This window comes from Mchenga conophoros, linkage group LG8 (genome assembly GCF_057382185.1).
Source record: "Mchenga conophoros isolate Kocher_MC1m ecotype Shallow Benthic linkage group LG8, M_conophoros_male_GT1.1, whole genome shotgun sequence".
NCBI lineage: Eukaryota > Metazoa > Chordata > Actinopteri > Cichliformes > Cichlidae > Mchenga > Mchenga conophoros.
In genome coordinates, this window is record NC_140533.1 from 30,058,973 (window position 1) to 30,082,247 (window position 23,275).

General features: G+C 43.6%; 1 protein-coding gene across 4 annotated transcripts in view; it reads right to left on the reverse strand.

The window, feature by feature from the left end:
• Positions 1-6,389, reverse strand: part of tcerg1l (transcription elongation regulator 1 like) — a 91,901-nt gene extending 85,512 nt beyond the window's left edge. Inside the window, exons 1-4 of one of the 4 annotated variants that reach the window (XM_085285517.1) lie at positions 6,347-6,389; positions 3,545-3,759; positions 1,469-1,561; positions 1,201-1,351 (exon numbers count right to left, since the gene is read on the reverse strand). In XM_085285517.1, the coding sequence (XP_085141643.1) occupies positions 1,201-1,351; positions 1,469-1,561; positions 3,545-3,745 (445 nt within the window). In that variant the 5' untranslated portion in view covers positions 3,746-3,759; positions 6,347-6,389. Of the gene's footprint in view, positions 1-1,200; positions 1,352-1,468; positions 1,562-3,544; positions 3,996-5,818; positions 6,088-6,346 lie in introns of those variants that run through there. The other 3 variants (XM_085285515.1, XM_085285516.1, XM_085285518.1) reach the window with 3 other exon arrangements.
• Positions 6,390-23,275: the final 16,886 nt, after the last annotated feature.

The following is a 23,275-nucleotide window of genomic DNA, read 5'->3' on the forward strand; positions in this document are numbered from 1 at the left end:
TCTTTGTAATCATCTGGTCAGTTACTTCTGGCCCAGCCCATGCTCATGTATTAGGGCAATGGACAGTAAATCTGTCAAATAGTGCAGTGGAGCGAAAAGTACAAGTAAAATAATATTTTTTCTTAACCTCCCACCATAGTATAGACAAGTGAGGACATGAGGATTGAAGACCAACAAAATCAGGAATGCAGGAGGCAATTCAGGGGCAAACCTACTTGGGCGAGGCCATGCTGCCGGAGAAATTTAAGAGTGTATACACTCACTTTTGTCTCCTGAAGAGTTGATCCCACTTCAAGGGGCAATAACACTGTGAATATCAGTGAAGTTGATACGAGCTTCTGACCCTCCTTCATGTAAGGAGAAGATCAGCAGGCTGATGTTTAACCAACATTTAAACATTTCACTGTTTACAGCCACCCCACCCTGTGAGGCTGATTCCAAAGCGCAGACACCACCTGAGTCAGAACAGAACCGATTCACATTCACATAGGCCTACCATCATTCAGTCTATCTAATAACACCACCTTTAAATAAGACCGCCACCTCGTTCGTTCATATGTCTGTCACGGTTTTTCTGCTCATCAATACACATGCCTGCGGTCTCAGGGCTGAATAGCACACATTTCCCATCATGCTTCATTGGGTAATTTCAAATGGACCAATCATCTTCCCATTACACTGACACCAGTACGTGTGTGTGTGTGTGAGAGAGAGTAAAAACACATTCACCTCGGAGCAGCGAGCTACAGCCACTCAGCTCTCAGAAATGAGCCGTGTTGTCATGGCAACATGGCAAATGAGAATCCAGCATCCCTGAAACACCTCCAACCTCCAGTGGTTGTTGGTTCGATTCCAGATTAGCCGGGCCTTTACACAGAGCCTTTCAGATTAAATGCACAGGACCAGATGAGAAGCCCCGCCTCGACGTGAAGGTCCCTGATCTGATTGGATGAACTGCGTGTAATCTTAAACTCTCTGGGCTGGTTTAAACAAACAGATCAGAATAATCAGGTGGATTCATAAAGGAAACATACCTGACTCCAACTGTACTGATCGCAGGTAAAGAACTGAGAGGTCACATGACTCAGTGAACAGAAATGTCACATGACACCTGGTTTGTCACGTTTCTGCATCCTCACCAGATAAAACTGTAAAAGATGGCCAGCACGAACACAACATCTGCAGCAGGTGTTGTCTTACCTGAGAGCTGAGGAGGGAACAACAGCAGGTTGGCCGCAGAGGTTTGTCTACGTGATCTCGGGATTATCCGATTGGTTAATAGGAGGCGCTTCTGTCTCCTTGGAAACACCCCCACTTCCTCTGGTGAGAACCAGGTATCAGTGATCTGCAACTACAGTAGCAACATTAGCATTTTCCAGTATGTGTGTGTGTGTGTGTGTGTGTGTGTGTGTGTGTGTGTGTGTGTGTGTGTGTGTGTGTGTGTGTGTGTGTGTGTGCGCGTCCGTACCTTTGGGAAACGATGATGACAATGATGGTGAAGAGGTGAAGACTGATAAAACGGCTGGACGAGAGGAACGACTTCAACTGCTGGACGTTCCCACTGAAACCACAAAAAATTAGGATGAACTTCCTGCTCCACCAACACAGACAGACACACAGACAGGTAGACAGGTGCTGGTGCAGCCTTCTGTCGGAGAATTTGTCCTCCTGGCCCTGCCTGACCTTTGTGCTGTGTGCAGAAATAAGTGGAGGACTTTCAGATGAAGCTGCTGACAGAATAAAATGAGGACCTGAACTCATCATCCTCTTATTGAAAAAGGATTTTTCATCAAGGTGAAGGAGCTGTCAGAGATCCATTATCACTATAAAAACTAAACCTCCTTCATCCATCGTCCACGAGTGAAAAGAGGCCAGTCAGAGCACAGAGGTCCAGATCTGTCAGCGGCTTTTCAGTCCAGGCACAGAAGGCAAGGCAAGTTTATTTGTATAGCACAATTCAACAACAAGGTGATTCAAAGTGCTGCAGCTCCTTCCTTTCTTGCCACCATTTAATGTCACTGTGCAGGATTTCAGACAGTTTTCTTTGTTCGACACAAACATGCTTTGAAAAGAAAAATTACTTCAGAAGGTCTGCTGATAAGATGTTAAATTCTGTCACTGGAGTTTATGCAGAAAGAATTAAAGAAGAGCAGCACGAGATAATTAACACGACACCGATAATTAACAGACGATTATTCACTTTGCCCTCAGGGATCATTAAAGTTTCATCTTATCTCTAGACTGCAGAGGAGGCCGAACTCACTTAAAGACACTTTAGATCAAACTGAAGAAGCGATGTGAGGAAATCATGTCCTTAACCCTTTCACTTCACATATAAATCAATCACTTTCAGGGACAAGATGAAACATGAGACATTAAAATAAACGAAGGTCTTGTAATCAGTCAGCGCTGCTCATGATTCGGCTCATTCACTGTTGTATGTAATCACTTTGAGCTAATTAAATTCCATCCGAATGCTGATGTGAGGGGATACGTTCGGACATATTTGCATCACTAAAATAGTGTATGCTGAATATATAGCAGTCAACATGTAAGAAAAACTGTTGGACTGATTTGCATGTAACACAATGAAGCTGTCCCTACGTCTGGACACGCCTCGTTCATTCAGCAACCTAAATTCCAGACAATGTTTTTGATTGGTTTCCTTGTTTTAAGCCAGTCAAATCCTTGTGCATCGCTCCGTGTGACCTGACTCGTCCACAGCAGGGCAGGGGGCCTTCAGCGCTGTTAATTCATCAATAATGTTGTTAATTCAGAGGAGACTCCAGCGTGACTCTGCAGAGTAAAACGTTTCCAGCTGTGAAAAGCTTTCTGTCACTTCCTGCTGAGGCTTTCTGCGGTCTGCACTTCTGCTGTATGAGGAGGTGCGGGACTACCTGAGAATTCTGGAAGTTCTCACTTTTCTTTTCTTTGATAATTATTATTATTTGATTATGACGATCTCCCATAAACAAGAGAAGAAACTGTCAGGTTTTTTTATTCGATTATTTTCTAGTGATCTTTGAGCACATCAGCACCAATCACCCAAACTACCAAGAACAGTGCCAGATATGAGTGAGCAGGCAACACTAACAATGATTATACAGAACAGGTTCAAACAGAGCAGAGGGAAAGGCAGCCATTGCTTGATATTAAAAACAAATCTTCCACCAGACCACGATGAGGATGGTGTAGGGCGGGGGTGTCCGATTCCAGGCCTCGAGGGCCAGCGTCCTGCCAGTGTCACGGTTTAGATCTCACCCTGGGTCAACACACCTGAATCACATGATTAGTTCCTTGCCAGGCCTCTGGAGAACTTCAGGACATGTTGAGGAGGTCATTTAGCCATTTAAATCAGCTGTGTTGGATGAAGGACACATCTAAACCCTGCAGGACACCGGCCCTCGAGGCCTGGAGTTGGACACCTGTGGTGTAGAGTGCTGGGACAGCTTTGGAGGATTCGTTCAACAAAGAGCTTCTCTGTTAGCAGCCTGTGGTAGGAAACTGAAACGTGTGTAACAGCAGGATGTGCAGACAGCGTTACCTGCATCAGTTGTGCGTGCTCAGGTATCCACACAGCTGGGGGGTAGAACACCAAAGGAGGCATGGCCTGGTATGTTGCAGCTGACCAGCTGGCCAACCACAGCCACTGGGGGGAGGGGTCAGTGCTTACAGACAGCCAGGGTGTGGTGGTGGTTACCATGCCAGCTGGCTGACCTTTAAACCGGGTGACTGGCAGCATCATGATGACATCACCATCTGAGTGGCAAACGGGCAAATTAGGGCTGAGCAGTATGATCACATGGGTCAAACCGTATGCTAAAAGAAAAGAAAAGTTAATGCTGAGGTTAGCAATCTGCAAATAAAAAATACACAAAAAGAAAACATAAACGAGTCAAACCCGAGTTGAGCACATGCTTTCAACAGCCGTGACATCAGCTTCATCAGTGCAAAGTGACACTTCCACAGAAACACTGCATCTTCATCCAAAATCAGTCCAGACCAGGGGTGCCCAATCCCGGTCCTCGAGAGCTACCGTCCTGCAGCTTTTAGATGCATCCCTACTCCAACACAGCTGAATCAAATGAATGGCTTGTTTTCAGGCCTTTGCCAAACACGATGGCATGCTGAAGAGGTAATCAAACCATTTGATTCAGCTGTGTTGGAGTAGGGATGCATCTAAAAGCTGCAGGACAGTAGCTCTCGAGGACCGGGATTGGGCACCCCTGGTCCAGACAGACCACGGATCGCTGCCAACACCTCCGAATCCAGACCAATAAATATTTAAAAGTTATTAAAGAACTAAATGTTAAACTGAAGTCTCCAACTGGTGTTTGAACTCCACTTTAACAATAGAATATAATTCTACTGTTTCTACTGTTGCATTTAGTATACTCTCTTCATGGAAACCATTACTGATCCAACTGATTATCAATCCGATCATACTGATCACCTCAAAATCATCATCACACCTGTCAGAGTTGTGAGTAATTTCATTTTGATGGAAAGACAACCACGAGCATTTCCTGTTCTTTGAAACACTGATGAACCTTTAGCGATTTATTGATCGGAGCAGGAGCCATTTTTATGGGTTGTTACCTTTTGTGTTTTACCATATGGTGTGTCTATGTGAACGTTTTTAAGGTAGCGCACGTAATTAACGGCAGGTGTGTTGTTGTTGGGAAGGAGCAAAGAGTTTGTGACCACTGTGCTGTTCTCATGAATGGTGTTGGATGAAGAGAACTGTTAACAACAAATGCAACTGATGGAAGTGGAATAAAGATGTTAAATGGAGAAGTACGGCTGGAGTTGCTGGACTGTAACAGGTTTCATTCATAACAGTGGCATCGCGTCACCCCCGCCAACGAACACCTCAGAGACTTCAAGCGTAGGCTTAGCCTCTACAATCAGGATCAGCTGAAGCTTCTTTCTACTGAATCCGTCCAACCACAAACAGTCACAACGTGTTTCCGACTGATGTTCCTCACAGGTTCCTCTCTGTGCTCCTACATCTTCTTCACCACGGACACGGTCGGCAGCAGCAGTTTAGGTCACACGATCAACTGCAGATTCAAACATTTTCCTTCACTGATCAGTTATAAAAACTATCATTTTTATTATAATTTTAATCGATCATCAGTCACATTTTATGATTGTAAATCAATACATGATTGTTGTTCTTAACAAATGAATTTTATTATAAAAAGAAAATGAGATTTTGTGTAGCAGCAAAGACGCACACTGAGCTCCAAGCCGTCATATTGGATTAAATACATTTTTATTTCACTCCTCTCTGTTCTGTTATCATTTATTATTTCACTAATGATTTTTACTCTTTTTTCACATTGTATATTGTAAAGTTCTTAATGTAAGCCTGAGGTTTCTCACACTTGGATTACAGATTAGTGTTTGGACTCAGGTATTGATCAGTAATCACTATAAATATCATATCAGAATTAGGAACCGTGAAGTTGGTGCTGTCAGGCCGACACACAGGCATGAATGTGGCTGTTGAATCTTTTCTGAATAGTAACATTCAACTGAAAAATAATCACTTAATATTATTTTATATGTAACATGACGGTGAACATGGTGTCCTCACACACACACACATTAATGACAGAGTTTGTATGTCTGTTTATTAAAGTCAGACTTAAATAAAAACAAACGTGATGAAAAATATCTGAAGTCAAAGTCTTCAGCAGAGTCCAGCTGTGAACAGCTGCTGCTGAAGATGACGATGATGAATGGAGGAGGATGATAATGCAGACCTGCAGCTGACCGGAACATCACGGTAAATCCGGTAAGAGTCACCTACCGACCCGCGGAGCTCCTCCGGCGTCTATCCGGTAAACTGCTCCTCGCACCGGCGGGACCGAGCCTCTGCTCTCCGGTCACGTTCTTCGGGCTGCAGCTCGCGGAGGTCCGCAGATCAGCCTCCAATACGGTTAAGGTGAAAGCACGCGCGCGGCATGACGTGAAATACCGACAGACAGACGCAGACAGACCCGACGGACACACCGCGCGTGTCACTGCGATGCCTGATGGTTGAAAAACACCGGAGCCCGCGTGCAGCTCCGCGTCGTCACGGAGTCTCCCCCCTCCCCCCTCTGTCCGGTACAAACGGATTTGAGCTGAGCTTCTCTCAGATCAAAGAGCCGCTCCCCTTCACGCGCGTGTGCGTGTAATAATCGATGGTCCGTAAAAATCAGGAGCTTTGAGTTATTCGCGGTTATCGTGTTTGTGGTTCCCGTTGTCCTCCTCATCAGTTTTACTCGCATCTTTTCGTGAGTCTCGTTTCTGTGCTCGTGTCTTCGGTCTCCTCCCACCTGTTTGTTTTGCTCACCTTGTTTCCGCTTCCATTGTCTGTTTGTTAGTGTTTCCTTCTCTTGTGCTCTGTTTTACTTTGAAAGACTGTTTCAGTTTTGCTTCCTGCCTCCCCCCTCCGGTACTGATCGCCTTTCACCTGTAGCTCCTTCCCAGCACTTCCTAAGTTGGCCAACAGTTTAACCTGCATGTTCACTGAAATGGGCGGGGCTAGAAGCAGGGTCAGGATCTCCTGCCAGTGGTTATCTAAAACTGTGATTGGTCGGAGGCTGCCAGACTCGCCCCTACAGCCTCGCCTCTGTACTAGAAAAGCGCTATACAAATGCAGGCCATTTACCTTTGATTCTGATTTCTGATGTTGGTGTTAGTCAGGGGTGGGGGAACTCAGGCCTCATGGGCCAGCGTCCCTGATCCATCACAGCTGCTTCAAATGACCTCCTCAACATGTCTTGGCGTTCTCCAGAGGCCTGGTAAGGAACTAATCATGTGATTCAGGTGTGCTGACCCAGGGTAAAACCACCCCTGGTGTAAGTGAATTCAGAGAGCGGCGCTGTGCCCTGGGTATGCTGAGCTCGCCTCATAGTTCAGATTGGCTGTAGCTCAGCTGGTAGAGCAGGTCTCCCACCAACTGGAAGGTTGGTGGTTTGATCCTTGTGTGCTCCAGTCTGTGTGCCAAATATCCCTGGGCGAGATGCTAACCCCATGTTGTTCTCTGGTGCACCCAAGAGCCACTACGACTGACCTTCTAAAAGAAAAGGAAAAACTCTCCACATGTGATATTTTTTCAGGTATCTGTGAATGTTTACATCTCCCACTCATTCATTGTTGTTTTTCATGTATAAAGATAATAAAAAAGTGACCCAATCAATGAAGCTTTGAGGCAGAAAACAGAATCTAACCCAGGGCTGGGCAACTCCAGGCCCCGTGGGCCACCGTCCTGCAGGTTTTAAATGTGACCCTGTGTAAGCACACCTGAATCACATGATTAGGTCACTACCAGGCTTCTGGAGAACTTCGAGAGATGTTGAGGAGGTCATTTAATCATTTAAATCAGCTGTGTTGGATCAAGGACACGTCTAAACCCTGCACGACACCGGCCCTCGAGGTCTGGAGTTGGAGACCCCCGATCTAACCCAAACTTTTTGGTTTCTTTAAAATAATCTGCCAACATTCACAGATTCTTGGTGTGTCTTTTTTCCATGCGTCAGTCATCAAAAAAAATGTCGTATGATGAGGTAGATCATAGCGGCGAGCATCTCCTCTGAAAGGGCGACAGTTAATCCGTCTGTCAATATCAGTGTGTGTTTGCAGAGATTACAGCAGAGCCGCTCGAGTCAGAAACAATTACTGATATCAGGTAAAATAAACACACTCGTCACCAGAATATGTCGGATTAAATTGTGCGTGTGCTCAGAACAAACTCACACGTACAGAATAAACTGTCTTCATTATCGCACTAATGAGTGTTTGCTTGTGATCGACACACATGCACACACAGTTCTGATGAATCAGTACGGCAGTATTTTCTAGTAATGTCACAGATTAAATCTCACACGGAGTATGACTGAGGACATAAAACTTAAGGGATCAGGTGCTAGATTGTGTCTATTTTGTTCCCGTTTTCTGTGATAGAAACTGAAATCTGAGCTCATCACTATTTTAAAGGACAAACTGATCTCTGTGGATAAAATGAGGAAGTTTGCAGAAACCTGTTTTCGGTACATGATCTGATTTTCTGAGACAAATCTGCACAAACTGAAATTCAGCCTGAAGCTTAATGACTGGCAACTTCAGAAATGAATAAATGATTTTCCCTGGTTGGCAGCAGAGTGGAGCTTCACCACTGATTTAATTAATTCAAATTAGCCGAGGATATCAGAGAACGTTTAACCCGTTTCATGTAAAACTGCTAATCCCTGGTGGAGGTGTAAATGAGACTGAGGCTTTGCATTCATAAAAAAACTCACTCCAGCTGAAGGCACGAGTATTAAAATAAACTTCACATGAGGCAGTGAAACAAAGTCACAGAACAAATATTTATAGGAACTAGGACAGATCAGTGCAGAGGAGGATAAATAAAAATCCTGGGAAACACAGAGAAGTCCTCCGTACTAACACTTCATGTGTTTATTGATCACTCGGAGTAACGTCTTTCAGTCAGGTGAAAAAACCATCGAGCAGCAGCAAACTTCGTTCTACATTTCCTGCTGATGAACGTCAGTGAAGAGACGTTTTGGGCCCTCCACCTCATCGGTATTTCTGGATTATTGTCTTGATCAGCTCTGTGGGGCTGATGTCAGGAGCGCTTCGTGTGACAGACCCCTGTTCTCATATTGTTGCCCTGTTGCTGGGATGGTAAATGCCAAACAGTTGATTCTGTTCGTCTGGATGTTTTCAGTGGGAGAAACGTTTCGTCACATTCTTCAGTCTCAGCTGACTGCAGGTTTCCAACTAGGGCTGGGTATCGTCACTAATTTCTAGAATCGATTCAATTCCGATTCACAAGGTCCCGAATCGATTCGATTCGATTTGAATCTGGGAAATTTTGCCTCAGACAGAAATATTATAATTCAGATCAGTACATTTACATATTTTTGTATCTATAAAAAGGAAGCTGACACTTTCCAGCCTTTATCAAAGGTGTGAGCATCACAGCGAGGCCTTTGTGTCAAAGTAGCTGAAGATAAAACAGAAAAACATGAAGCTGATTTTCCTGTTCTGGGATTTTATAAAAATATTCTGCAGTCCATCAAAAACAAAAGAAAACCATTAATCAACACAACGTAACGTTACAGAGGTTTTATTAGAGACACGGCGTTTTGCATTTTGCATCATTTTAAAACGTTTAAATTTGTTCAGTATTGAACGGCAGAAGTTAGGTTTTCTTTTCGGAAGTAAGTAAAAGAAAAAAAACAGCGGTTGACAGGCTGTAAACAACAGTAGACTTGTGCGTAACAAGCAAGCGAATAATGAAGAAAACAGAGAGAGAGAGAGAGAGCTGTGCATTGTGGTGGAAGCAAAACAGCAAAAGTCAGAGTGAGTTCATGTTTATGTGAAGCGTAGTTTGGATCTTGGGTGCTGGGGGCAGCACGGTGGCACGGTGGTTAGCACTGTTGCCTCACAGCAAGAAGGTCCTGAGTTCAATTCCACCATCAGGCCGGGGTCTTTCTGTGTGGAGTTTGCATGTTCTCCCCGTGTTTGCGTGGGTTCTTTCCGGGTACTCCGGCTTCCTCCCACCGTCCAAAGACATGCAGCTTGTGGGGATAGGTTGATTGGATAATACAAATTGCCACTAGGTGTGAATGTGAGTGTGAATGGTTGTCTGTCCCTGTGTGTTGGCCCTGCGACAGACTGGCGACCTGTCCAGGGTGTACCCCGCCTCTCGCCCTATGACAGCTGGGATAGGCTCCAGCGCCCCCCGCAACCCTGAAAAGGATAAGCGGAAGCGAATGGATGGATGGATGGATGGATAGTTTGGATCTTCTTTTGCTGCTGGTTCGGTCAATATTGTTTGGAGAGAGATAAAACCTGCAGCTTTAGAATCAGCACAAAAAGGGCGTGAACACAAAGCTCGACCCGCCGACACATCAGAATCAGCGACCGTGTCCGTGCCGTCGGTGAGAAAGTCACATCTCACTGATTCTGATGCGTCGGCGCTTTGTGTTCACGTCTTTGTGCAGAAGCCGTGTTCCTGCTCTCATTTACTGTTTTAGCTGTTTGGTGATTGTTGAAATTTTGTGAGGTTTAACCTGAGATTCTGGCGTTTCGGGCAAAATAAATTTATATTAAAAAATCGATTCAGGATTTTAATGAATCGATTTCACGTTGTCCAAGCCAGGATCGATTTTAATCGATGAATCGATTATAGAAACCCAGCCCTATTTCCAACCTTATAAACAGCACCTTTACACAGTGACTGACACCAGCCCACTGAATGAACAATGGGCTGGGAGGTCAGGTCCTCGATCATTAAATATGCAAATTCTCATGAGCATTGATCAACGACCGCGGTTCTGTAACTGCACTCTATCAGAGCGCAACACCCTACAACGGATAGTAAGAACAGCTGAGAAGATCTCCCCTCCATCACGGACACCTGTCACACCCGCTCCGACCGCAAAGCCACCAGCATCGTGGAGGACCCCACACACCCTCGCACACCCTTCAGCCTGTTGGCTTCTGGAAAGAGGTACCGGAGCATCCGGGCCCTCGCTGCCAGACTGAGGAACAGGTTCTTCCCCCAGGCCGTCAGACTCCTGAACACTCAGTGACTGGATGAACACACACACCTTCATAAATCAACCAACCACTGTTTGCAAAACCCACTGCCACTGCTGCACATTTCTATTGCACTGTTGTGTTTGTGTCATTCTGGGGTTTTTTGCACACTTGTCTCTCACATTATGTAGTCCTGTGTTGATTGTCTGCCATATGTAGGAATGTTGGAGGAACGTTGGAGGAACGTTGTCTCGCTGTCTCGCTGTGTACTGTAACGCTGACCATGGTTGGAACGACAAGTTTGCCACTAGAATTGTCTTGACTTGTGCTTCCCTGGCCGCTGTATCTGTGGGGACGGCGTTCGCTGTGACGCCCAGTTTGTATTAACGAGCGAAGAAGAATAAACGAATAAATCAGTATGGTGACATACAAAAGTTTAACACACATGACAACTCACACTGAGTTAAAGGCCAAAGAGAAAAGACGTGTTTTTAAAAGCACGGTAAAAACAGCAAGAGACGGCGCCTGCCTGACCTCCAGAGGCAGCTCCTTTTACATGTTAGGAGCCAAAAGTGCAAAGGCTGTGTCTCCTGTGGATTTATAAAAATGTCTTCGGGACGGTCAAAGCTCCTGGTTAGCAGATCTACGTGATGGCATGTGAGGGTGAAGCAGGTCCATTTCACACCTAAACCAGTAAATGCTGGTTTTTTCATGTGGGGCCAAATAGGAAGGTCAAAGAATACAGCTGGAGCCACTGGATTAAAAAAGCTTCACCTCAGTCACTTTTCATTAAAATAGACTTGACATCATCAGCATATACAGTCAGGGAAGAATGATTTTGTAAGTTTGCCCACAAAGAAATGCTCAGTCCATCATTTCTATGGTAGCTTTATTAGAACAGTGGGAGACAGAACAATAACCAACAAATCCAGAAAAATGCATTTCAAAACTGATTTATTCACATTTTCATGAATGAAACAAATACATGATGCTTTGGTGCTTGGTGGCAAAACCTTTGTTGCAGTCACAGAGGTCAGTTTTACATGTCGGGGGTTTTGTCCTCGATGCAGATCCTCTGCAAGTCATTGAAGTTTTGTGGCTGACGTTTGGCAACTCGAACCTTCAGCTCCCTCTGCAGATTTCCTAAAAACATTCAAAAAATGTTAAATGAGAGGGCGTGTCCAAACCTGTGACACACATTTACACATATATAGTGTTTGACACTGTTAGACAGGAGCCATGCACACGGCAGCCTTGATGTGTTTTGCACTGCAGCTGTGTGGGAGCTGCTTCAGAGGATAATGAGCACAGAGTTAATGATGCTTTTGTTTACCTTTTGACTGAGAGCAGGCTGAGTCCTCCGACCTCCAGCCCATGAACATGAGCAGCTTTCAAAAGTGTTTCGTGATAATATTTCAAACAGAAACCCTGAAATGTGTAAAAAATCATTTTTCTTTGTTCCTTCTCCTCTCTGAGTTTGGCAGTTTGTCATTGTTTTAAATGACTGCTGGTCATACACACTGCAACACACACTAACAGATACATACACACAGTGTTAGTGAGGGGTGAAATTGAGTTGTTTCAGTCTGGAGACTGAAACTAAAGAATAATAGAGAGAGAGAGCATGAGAGAGGCTCAGCTATTACACTGAAGCATTTTCAAACCTCCTATTTTCCTCTATTATCTCCATCTCTCGTCTGTCCGTGTGTCCCACGCTCACTCTGTTGTCATGTTGTGATGATGAAAGCTGTTTAAATAGCTGCAGTCGGCATGACAACACAAAACACACCCATTACCCCGACTGTCAGCTAGAGCTGATTAGTTAAAGTGTTTCCTAAAACACAATTATCCTCTTTTCCTCCTCTCCTTCATGGTCTCCATGGAAACAGCATGTTGTAGTTTCCCCAGCTGTTACCATTGTGATGTATCGTCCTAATTTATGAGCAGGATTGGCGTTTACACGTGAAGATCTGTGTACAGATGAATTTATTCAGGCCAAAAAGCCACTTGCTGTTTTCCTGGTCATTTAAACACAAACTCAGAGCTTAAAACCAACAACCACAGACAGACAAACCACACAAAACCACTCCAACTGTCCTGAACACAATCCCACTGGAAGGTTCTTCCATTGAAGCCAGCAAGCATCTAACCAACCATGCCTCAATTACAGAAGTGTAGGTAGCAGGCCTGAACTGATAATCTAGCACACCGGGTATTTTCCCAGTGAGCTGATGCACTTTGGGCCTGATGTGTCAATCGAAGGACAGCCGCGCAGTGGACAGAAACACAATTGTTCAATGACATTAATGTCACTGTATTGCCCGATCAAATCTCTTAACGCAGTTGGCCCCTTACCCTACCATCGCTGTGCTCATGCACACTGCAGAACAGAGTTTAGTGTGGAAGAAGTGGAGCTGAAAAGCTAAGAGATAAGCTAAACTTGTCAGATTAACTAACATGCTAGCTGTTGGCTGCTGCACTATCAACAGTACGAGCAACAAACTGCTAGCCAGTGCTCACAGTAATAAGAGGCTGCTGCTTTTTAGGGTTAGATGTGACGAAGAAACAGAGGAAGAAGGTGAAATTAATGTTGTAGGAAAATAGACATAATTAAGGAGACCCATATGGAAAAGAAATAGTAAAAACTTCTATGATTTACTAATAAGAGTGGCCACTTTCTCATTACTTTCATATATTGTTTTAGGAAGTATCCAAAACATACAAGTTTCATTTATATAATTTTTCAAGGGATCTTATATCTGTTTTCACTTTTGTAGGCTTTTCATACAAGTTTCACACAAGAGTAGAGCCGCTGCTGCTCCACATCGAAAGGAGCCAGTTGAGGTGGTTCGGGCATCTGACAAGGATGTCTCCTGGGTGAGGTGTTCCGGGCATGTCCCACTGGGAGGAGGCCCCGGGGTGAACCCAGGACACGCTGGAGAGATCAGCTGGCCTGGGAACGCCTTGATGTCCCCCCTGATAAGCTGGAGGAGGAGGCTGGGAAGAAGGAGGTGTGGGCTTCTCTGCTTGGACTGCTGCCCCAGATAAGCGGAAGAAGATGGATGGATAAAAGCGACTTTCAAACACAGGTTTATATAATAAAGTAAGCTTGAAATGTAAAACCATTCTGAAGCTCACAAAGAAATGCATGGGTGAAAGTACCAGTGATATTCTTAAGCTGAAATTCCTATTTTGTGTCTTTAGAAATGTAATTTTGATGTCCTTTACTTTTCTCTGCATCTCAGTTTATTATGTTTCAATTCATCAACTTTGTAATGTACTTTTAGAGCAGTCTTCTCTCGAAGAAGAGATTTTGATCTCCAGGGATGTGGCTGAGCTTATGAAAAAAGAATAAGCAGATCCCCGTCGTACAAAGAGGAGTAACGACGTTTTTTTTTGGCTCAGAATCACAGCCGTTAATGAGCATGATGCTTCGTTAAGCTTTCAGACCCTCATTAACCAATCAACGACAAGCAGAGAGCCTCCATCTGAAATTACATTTCAATAAAATATCTGTTGCTTTGAAACAAAAAAAGATCTTAATGAGTAATTCAGCCCTGAAGAATAATTTTCCATCAAGCCAGAAAGAAATCGGGCAGCGAGGTGAAATAATGGTCCCCAGAGCAGCTTCAGAATAGAACTGAAGGGTTGAGGTGTGTGTGAAACTCTTTCATCAGAAAAATACGCTCATTATGTTTGACTTTGGGCTTTTTTGTATTTATGTATTTATTTTGCAGTGAACAATGTGTGAGCAGGAGATGTTATATCATAAGATATAAGGTTCATTTTCCCCATGAGCGTGTGCTGGTGAAGAGGTTAAAAACATTCATTTTCAAAAACGTTCCAGATTAAAGAACCACAGAAAATAAATGTGATGTGTGAGCAAACTATAGCAAATCGCTGTTCACGAACAACATTTTCTCTTAAACTGAAGTCATGAAGTGGAAAAGCTGCAGCTGTGCAGGTGAATAACAATCAGAGGGAGTCTAAAAGGAGAAGACTGAGGGGTCTGAGAAGCTTTCAGTGAATACAGCAAAGAGACACAGTTGTCCTGCCTCAACAGGGTCAGCAGACATTTTATAGCATGCAGCTGTTTCCAGATGTGCTGTCAAAGATCTGCTGCAGAAGCACAAAGACGGTGCTTATCGACCATGGAGAGCTTTGGGATTAAGAAATCAACGAAAAATATGTTTGAAAGACGTCAAGCGGAAACATCGTCGAGAGCATGGCACAGGAAGTCATCAAGAAGCAGTTTAGTTATATGAACTACAGTCAGTTCATCATCATCATCATCATCATCATCATCTCAGGAAATTAGTCAAATTTAAATAGTGACGGAGTTACGACAATCAAACAAGACACTTGAACAAATATCACTCGTTCAACATAAATCGACATTTTATTTTTAAACTTCCTAATACGCTGAACGGCGCTGTGATGATATAAGGTAACCCGAGGCTTTGTTATAATTAGAGAAACTGAGGGCTCAGGCAACACAAACACACACATGTAGTGTAACACAACAGCATACACACAGTATGTAAAACCCTGCCTCTCAAGGCCTTCCCAGTTCCTGCTGCTGTTCCACTCCAATCCGCTGCACATACCTTATCAATCTTCATTTGGTTTTCGCACCCACTGCAGTTCGCCTACAAGCAGTGTTGGGGAGTAACGGAGTCCATGTATCAGCGTTGTGTATTTAGCCCTTGGAGGGTCCTTAAAAAGACATCCACCTTTTTTCCACTTTAAATGAGTCAGTCTTTTAAAACTACTTCTGCCTTCTACTTCTAAAATATTCACATCAAGTTTTAATTATATTTTTGTTGTTTTAACCCTTTCAATCCCAGTTACTTTACATGAGCGCGCTGTTTTTTTAGCCGAAAAAAACGAAAAACTTAAATATTTTCCATAAAATACATTTGATGTAATATTTCATTGTTATTATAATTAGGCCTTTAGATGGGCCAAAGATTGCCACCAACATTCATTTTGATCTGCCATTATTTTTGTTGCAGGGGCAGTAAATTTAAAATACAAAATATGAGTAACTGTATTCAGTTAAAGTTACCGTTTAAATAGGTGGTAATCAGAATACAGTTACTTTGCTGAAATAAACAGAATACATGACGGTCATTTCCGGTTTCATATGTGAGGCTATGCCCTCTCTATGCCTTCTTCAGTTTTGGTGATTAAACGCAGTCGGGCGCAGATTTAACCCAGTTGGATGAGCATGTAGCCATAAATCACGTGGCTGAGTGCGGCCGGTTCGAGTACGACTTGCAGTTCTTTTGTTATTTTTCTTTTAACTTAATTTCCATTTGGGACTAATACAGGTTCTCTGATTTTGATTGCTGGAAACCCAAACAAAACACACAAAAGGCTCTAATGTCAGCGTCCTGTTAATGCTGGTGGCGTCAGTCAGACAGCAGAGCCGGCAGTGCATGGGCAGGAATGCATTTCTTACTTGGAAATGGGATGGGCGAAACGGCAGTGTCTTCGATCTACTGTTGCTGTGTGATTTTTATTACTATTAATGAAGGCTACTTGCCACCAAGCTAACATTGTTAGTTGGCGTTAGCTGAGGTTAGTTCATAGACTGTAGACTGTTAGGCCGTTTCTCAATCAATAAAGTACGTAGTCGCGTTTTCACTCGTCCGGACTTCGTAAGTTCACACGGGAGTCCGGTGTCGAGAACGCAGCGCGTGATGACATCACATTTTTTACTGTCATCCCTTCTAAATTTAACTGTGATTAATATTTGCAATAGAAATTACACATAACATGGTGTTTCCGGTTGAGTGAACGCTGGCACGCCTGGCTGCTGCTGCTCACTGGTTATTGTTATATTTTTATTATAATTTTTTTCAGTTGCTGACGACAATTTGAATCAAGTATCTAAGGCGCGACCCTGTTTTGACTTGTTTTCGCAATACTTGCGGGCTTCTATTGCTTGTGCTACAGCTGTCAGCTGGTTGTTCGGTCCCTCCGTTTGTGCTCAGTGCTCGGCCCTGATTAAGATGTGGATCCACAGGGTGTTGGTGTGGCTCACCTGGGTTTTTTTTATCCATCGTTCATCACCCGGCGACAGCTCTTCTCCAGTACTCTGCTACGGATCTTTTGCGGCTCCGTTTCTGCCTGGCTGTCTCTCTACCTGTGGCTCTATACTTCTACCTGGACATCGCCTTCCAGCCATTATGGACAATAATAAAATCCCTCTTTCCAGAGATTTTACCTCCTGCCTGGAAAGTTTTGGGCTTCTACAGTACATAACATTTCCTACCCACTCTAAAGGTCATATCCTGGATTTGGTCTGTTGTTCTGGCATTACCCCCGCCCATTGTAAAGCCACATTGTTTCCCCAGTCTGATCATATGTTTATTTCTTTTGATGCAAACATAACCGCTTCCAAAACCTGTGTCTCTCGTAATATCACTTTTAGGAAGATTAGTAATATCAACCCAGCTGTTTTTTCATCTGCCGTCCACGACCTTCCATCTATCCACTGCTCCTCAACCCCTCATGAACTCGTTTGTCATTATAATGTCAACCTTCATAACCTTCTTAACATATTTGCTCCCCTTAAATATCGAACTGTCTCATTTTCCCGTTCAGCTCCGTGGTTTACCTCCGACCTGCGTCACCTTAAAGCTTAAAGGACTCCAACTCGACGTCTATTCAAGAAAACCGGACTTACTGTACATAAAGAAATGCACAATGATCGTGTTTGTTCTATAAGGACGGCATTGCCTCAGCCAAATCTGCTTACTACTCTGGTTTAATTAGTTCTAATGAAGGTAACTCCAGGTCCCTCTATTCATTGTTCAGTAAAATTACACAACCTCCAGACACATTCCCCTCCCACATGTATTCTGTTGATTTTTGCAACTCTTTTATCTCTTTTTTCACTTGTAAAATCTCAGATATCCACCATCAACTTAACCCAATGTGTTAGTTAAAGCCTGTCTTCCCTCTTTAGCTCCTCTCATAACCAATATTATTCATTCCTCCCTGAACACTGGACTTGTTCCTGAAGCACTGAAAAAGGCTTCTGTTATCCCAACTCTCAAAAAGCCTGGTGCAGACCCCAATAACTTTGATAATCTTCGCCCTATATCAAATCTCCCCTTCATTCCAAAAATTCTTGAAAAAGTTGTTGCCGCCCAGCTTCATTCACATCTCAATGACCATAATCTCTATGAACCATTTCAATCTGGTTTCCGCCCCAATCACAGCACAGAAACTGCTCTGCTAAGGATTACCAACGACCTTCTGATGGGAGTGGATTCTGGTCTCCTATCCATCCTCATCTTTCTTTATCTTAGTGCAGCGTTTGATACCATTTCTCACAATATTCTCCTGAACCGGTGAGCTTCCATTGGCATTAGTCATACCCCCCTTGCCTGGTTCACCTCCTATCTCTCAGACCGCACTCAGTTTATCCAACTTAAATCCCATTCTTCAACTCTCTGTCCTGTTTCTGCTGGTGTGCCCCAGGGTTCAGTATTAGGGCCTCTTTTATTCATTACTTACATGCTCCCTCTTGGTCATATATTCTGACAATATAATATAAATTTTCAGTGTTATGCCGATGACACCCAGCTCTACCTTTCTTCTAAACCCAATTCATCCCTCCCACCTACCTCCCTCTCAAACTGTCTTATTGAGATTAGATCCTGGTTCTCCTCCAATTCTCAAAGTAATAAAACAGAAGTTTTACTTGTTGGTTCACCATCTATCTTAACCAAATCCCACAGCTTTTCCATTAACATTGAAAATTCTCCCACCCTTCCCTCCCCTCAGGTTAAGAGTTTGGGTGTCATCCGGGATTGATCCAAGATGGCGCCGGTGTGCGTGTGGCTTGCCGTCTATCACTGCCAGTGTTATGTTTGTTTGTTTTGATTTTATTGACTATTGTAATAAATGCCAACTCTCTCTTGGTGTATGATCGCCTAACCCTACTGGATCTCCGACCTTCTGTCAAAGGCTGGGCAAAGTGGAACCAAGCTGAACATAAAACTTTGCCCCTGCTAATATCGGAGATCCCGGCTCACCTGTGCCGTGTTCCAGATCCACCACTCCGGCAAAAGTGCCGTCGCCGGGGTCGAAGGGCTGGCTTCCTGGTGAAGCTGAAAGCTTCTTTAAGGTATTCTCTTAAGCCCTTGTCCAGAAAACAAGGAGTGGTGCCAAACTTCTGTTTCTCTCGGCGATCGTTGGAACCTGTCTGTGCCTGGCTGGTACCTGTCATCGGCCTAGATGGGATGTCCCGAAAACCCTGCTCTCCTCGCCCCCGCCGACGTGGTGTGAATCTGCGGAACCTGCGGCCTCTGTGTCGGGCTTCTAGGACGGCTAGCGACGGGGATCCGCTGCTTACCGCCAGGATTGGCCTGGTAAATGCTAGGTCCCTAGCGAACAAAACGTTTATCCTGAAGGATTTTTTCACATCCCGAGGACTGGATTTTCTTTGTGTGTGCGAGACGTGGCTGAGCGCCGGTGAGTGCAGCATCTTCTCGGATCTTCTACCCGGCGATTGCTGCTATTTTAATTCCCCACGTATGTTGGGCCGAGGAGGAGGAATAGCTACGATCTTTAAAAGTCATTTTAAATGTAAGCAGCTATCAACCCCGTCATTCACCAGCTTTGAACTGTCTGTGTTTGAGCTGGGCTGCTCTCACACAGTGTTGTGTGCGGTGGTTTACCGGCCTCCAAAATACAATAAGGACTTTGTGAGTGACTTTGCTGACTTCTTGGCTGAATTCATGCCAAAATATGATCGTGTTCTTATTGCTGGGGATTTTAATATTCACGTGTGTTGTCCTGACATGCCCATGGCGAAGGGCTTTTTAAACCTTATTGATTCGTTTAATCTGGTGCAATGTGTGACAGGTCCCACACATGAACGTGGACACACGCTTGATCTTGTTTTATCTCATGGTTTTTCTGTTTTTAACATAGAGATTTGTGATGCTGTGTTTTCTGACCACAGTCCTGTGATGTTTGAAGTTCCTCTTGCCTGTGCCTCAGTTAAAACTCGCGCTGCTGCTCAGCGCTGTCGTGTTTTTAACTCCTCCACTGCTGAACACTTTTCAACAGTCTTTGACCAGATCTGTAAGATCCCGGATTTTTTATGCAGCCAGACTGAGGAACTGAGCTCATGGTTTTATTCTACCTGTCGGACTGCTTTGGACACTGTGGCTCCATTAAAATCCAGACTGCCTAAAACTAAATCTGAGCCCTGGCTGAACGACTTGACCCGAGCTGTCAGACGCGACTGCCGTCGAGCTGAGCGCAAGTGGAAAAAGGACAAACTACAAGTGTCATTCCAGATGCTGAAGGACTGTTGGCGTCGATATCAAAGAACTGTAAAAGATGCCAAAAGAAAACACTTATCTGACATTATTTTGTCAAACTGCCACAACCCACGTGTTTTATTTAATACTATTAACTCTGTTCTTAATGCACCATATACTGACTGTATTGAGCCCTCATCAGAAGCCTGTGAAAATTTTTTACACTTTTTTATCGAGAAGGTCTCCTCCACAAGGGCTCAAATCTCTCCTCATGCTCACGACCTCTCAGTCTCTGTTTCCTGCTCTGCTGTCTTTGACAGGTTTGAGCCTGTGACTCTTTCCTTTTTAAAGGAGACTGTTGGTCATCTTAAGCCTGCAGGGTCTCCAAATGATGCTGTCCCTCCTCGACTTTTAAAAGAGGTGTTACCTACAGTTGGTCCTTTGGTGCTTGAGCTGGTAAACCATAGTCTGATGTCAGGTGTTGTCCCTAAAGATTTTAAACATGCAGTAGTCAAACCCCTGATTAAAAAAACTGCTCTTGATCCTATGGTTCTTGCAAATTACAGGCCTATCTCCAAACTACCTTTTCTTTCCAAAATTCTTGAAAAGGTAGTTTACAACAAAAATAATGGCCTTCCTGGAAAAGCAAAATGTTTTAGAGGTTTTCCAATCTGGTTTTAAACCCTTTCATAGCACTGAATCAGCCCTTTTAAAAGTTTTTAATGACATATTTTTAGCGACTGATGCTGGGGACTGTGTTGTTCTTGTGCTTTTAGATTTGACAGCTGCGTTTGATACCGTGGATCATGCCATTTTATTCTCTCGTTTGGAGCACTGGGTGGGCATTAGGGGCACAGCACTGGAGTGGTTCAGGTCCTACTTGACGGGGCGAACTTTTTGTGTCAGCCTTGGTGACTATGCGTCGTCCTCCGCTCCCCTCTTGTGTGGTGTCCCACAGGGCTCAGTTCTAGGCCCCCTCCTCTTCTCTTTATATCTGCTTCCTCTTGGTTCTGTACTGAGAAAGCATTGCTTTCCACTTTTATGCTGATGACTGTCAGATCTATGTCCCTCTAAAGAAAAAAGGCAGATACCTTACACAGCCATTACTTCAGTGTCTCGATGACATTAAGGCTTGGATGTCTGTTAACTTTTTAAAATTCAATGATAAAAAGACAGAGGTGATGGGTTTTGGCAGCCCCACTGAGACCCCCAATGTGTATGTAGATTCCCTGGCACAGTATGTTAAGCCAACTGTCACAAACCTGGGGGTCAACGTGGACTGTGATCTAAAGTTTGATAATCAAATTAAGGCCGTGGTAAAATCTAGCTTCTTTCACCTCAGGCAGCTGGCAAAAATAAAGCCAATTCTTTCACGGCAGCACTTTGAGACAGTGATCCACGCCTTTGTTAGCACTCGGCTGGATTACTGTAATGCACTTTATATAGGGGTCAGTGCATTATATATTAGTCATCTACAGAGGGTGCAAAATGCCGCAGCTCGTCTTATAACTGGCACTCGAAAGTTTGAGCACATTTCCCCTGTTTTAGCTTCACTTCACTGGCTGCCCATTTCTTTTAGGATTCATTTTAAAATTCTTTTATTTACTTTTAAAGCTCTCCATGGCCTAGCTCCATCTTATCTCTCTGAGCTGCTACAGCCTTATACACCCACCCGCTCTCTCAGGTCAGCTGATCAGCTGCTCCTGAAGATACCCAGGACTGGGCGTAAACTTAGAGGAGATCGTGCTTTTGCTGTAGCAGCTCCCAAACGGTGGAACGAGCTTCCTTTAGAGATTAGACAGGCCACTTCTTTATCTGTTTTTAAGTCACTCTTGAAAACCCACCTCTTTACCCTGGCCTTTGACACCACGTGAGATGTTGGTTTTTTATTTTTATTTTAGTTGTTTTTAGGTGATTCGATGCTGTTTTATCTTGTTTTTGCTTTAACATAGGGCTGTTTTAATTTTATGTCTTATGTGTTTTATTTATTTAATTTGCTGTTTTTTGTTATTCTATTGTTTTAACTTATTTTCTGTACAGCACTTTGTTCCTGTGCTGGGTATTTTAAAGTGCTTTATAAATAAAATTGGATTGGATTGGATTGTCATACTTGATAATACTCTTTCATTCCAGTCTCACATTAATTACATAACCCGGTCTGCTTGCTTCCACTTCCGTAATATTAACCGACTCCACCCCTTCCTTCTTCCCCATGCTGCTGCCATCCTTGTCCATAGTCTTATTACGTCCCCTATTGATTACTGCAATTCCCTCCTATTTGGTCTCCCTAAAAAGTTCCTTCATAAACTCCAACTTCTCCAAAACTCTGCAGCTCGGGTCATAACTCTACTCCGTCAAGAGCTCATATTAGCTGTTCTTCAGCAGCTTCACTGGTTGCCCGTAGAAGCCAGGATAAATTTTAAAAGCCTCTCCACGTATTAACAAGCTGTTGCATTAACAACCTGATCGCTGCAAATAATCATGTGCAGTTCCACATGATTATTTGCAGACAAAAAGAAAGCATTACTGATACAGAGTAGTTTTCTACACGAGATCACTGCAAGAAGTGCAGCCTTACCTAATGTCCACCTACTGTTACTCATTTATAGTAAGATTTAAACATCTAGCTGGTGTTGGTGTGGAGAGTAACCTTCAATAATAGTAATAAATCACACAGCAATAGTACATTCATGTAGGTGCACAAAGTAATAAGTAATAAGTGATAATATATTAAGTAATCCAAAGCATTGGGAATAAATTACTCCTATTAAGTAACTTAATGGAATACGTTACAAACTACATTTTGCGGCATGTAATCTGTAATCTGTCGTGGAATACATTTTAAAAGTAACCTTCCCAACACTGCCTACAAGGTAATTCCCATTCAATTGACACCATTCTATGTTACCACCTGTGAGCCAGTTGTAACACAGACGTAGACACAGTTATAACACGCACATAAACACAGACACACACAGTTATATACACATGGTAAAACACACATACAAACTATAAGAGACACATATGGAAACACACACACACTATAAAACACACACTGTAACACATACAGTGTATCTCACACAGCAAGCACAACACACAGTGTAACATATAGATCTATACATGGTAACATAGTAACATACACTGTAACACACACAGGTGTCTGCTGTCATTTATGGTTGTAGCTGGAGGTGGGACTTAAGCTTAATGATGTCATTGACTGAAAACATGAGAGGGATGTAGAATCCCCATGACAACTCCTTGTCACCATGGTTACACCCCACATCCAGCAGTAGAAAAACAAACGCAGAAGGATTGCCCATTGTGTGCGTCTCATCTGGAACTGTGCAGCCAATCAGTGCTGTTTTGTCCCAGAGGAGGAAATGACTTCAGAGCAGCCTTATCACCTGAAAACAGACACAGAAACTAAAGCAGACATGTTTACA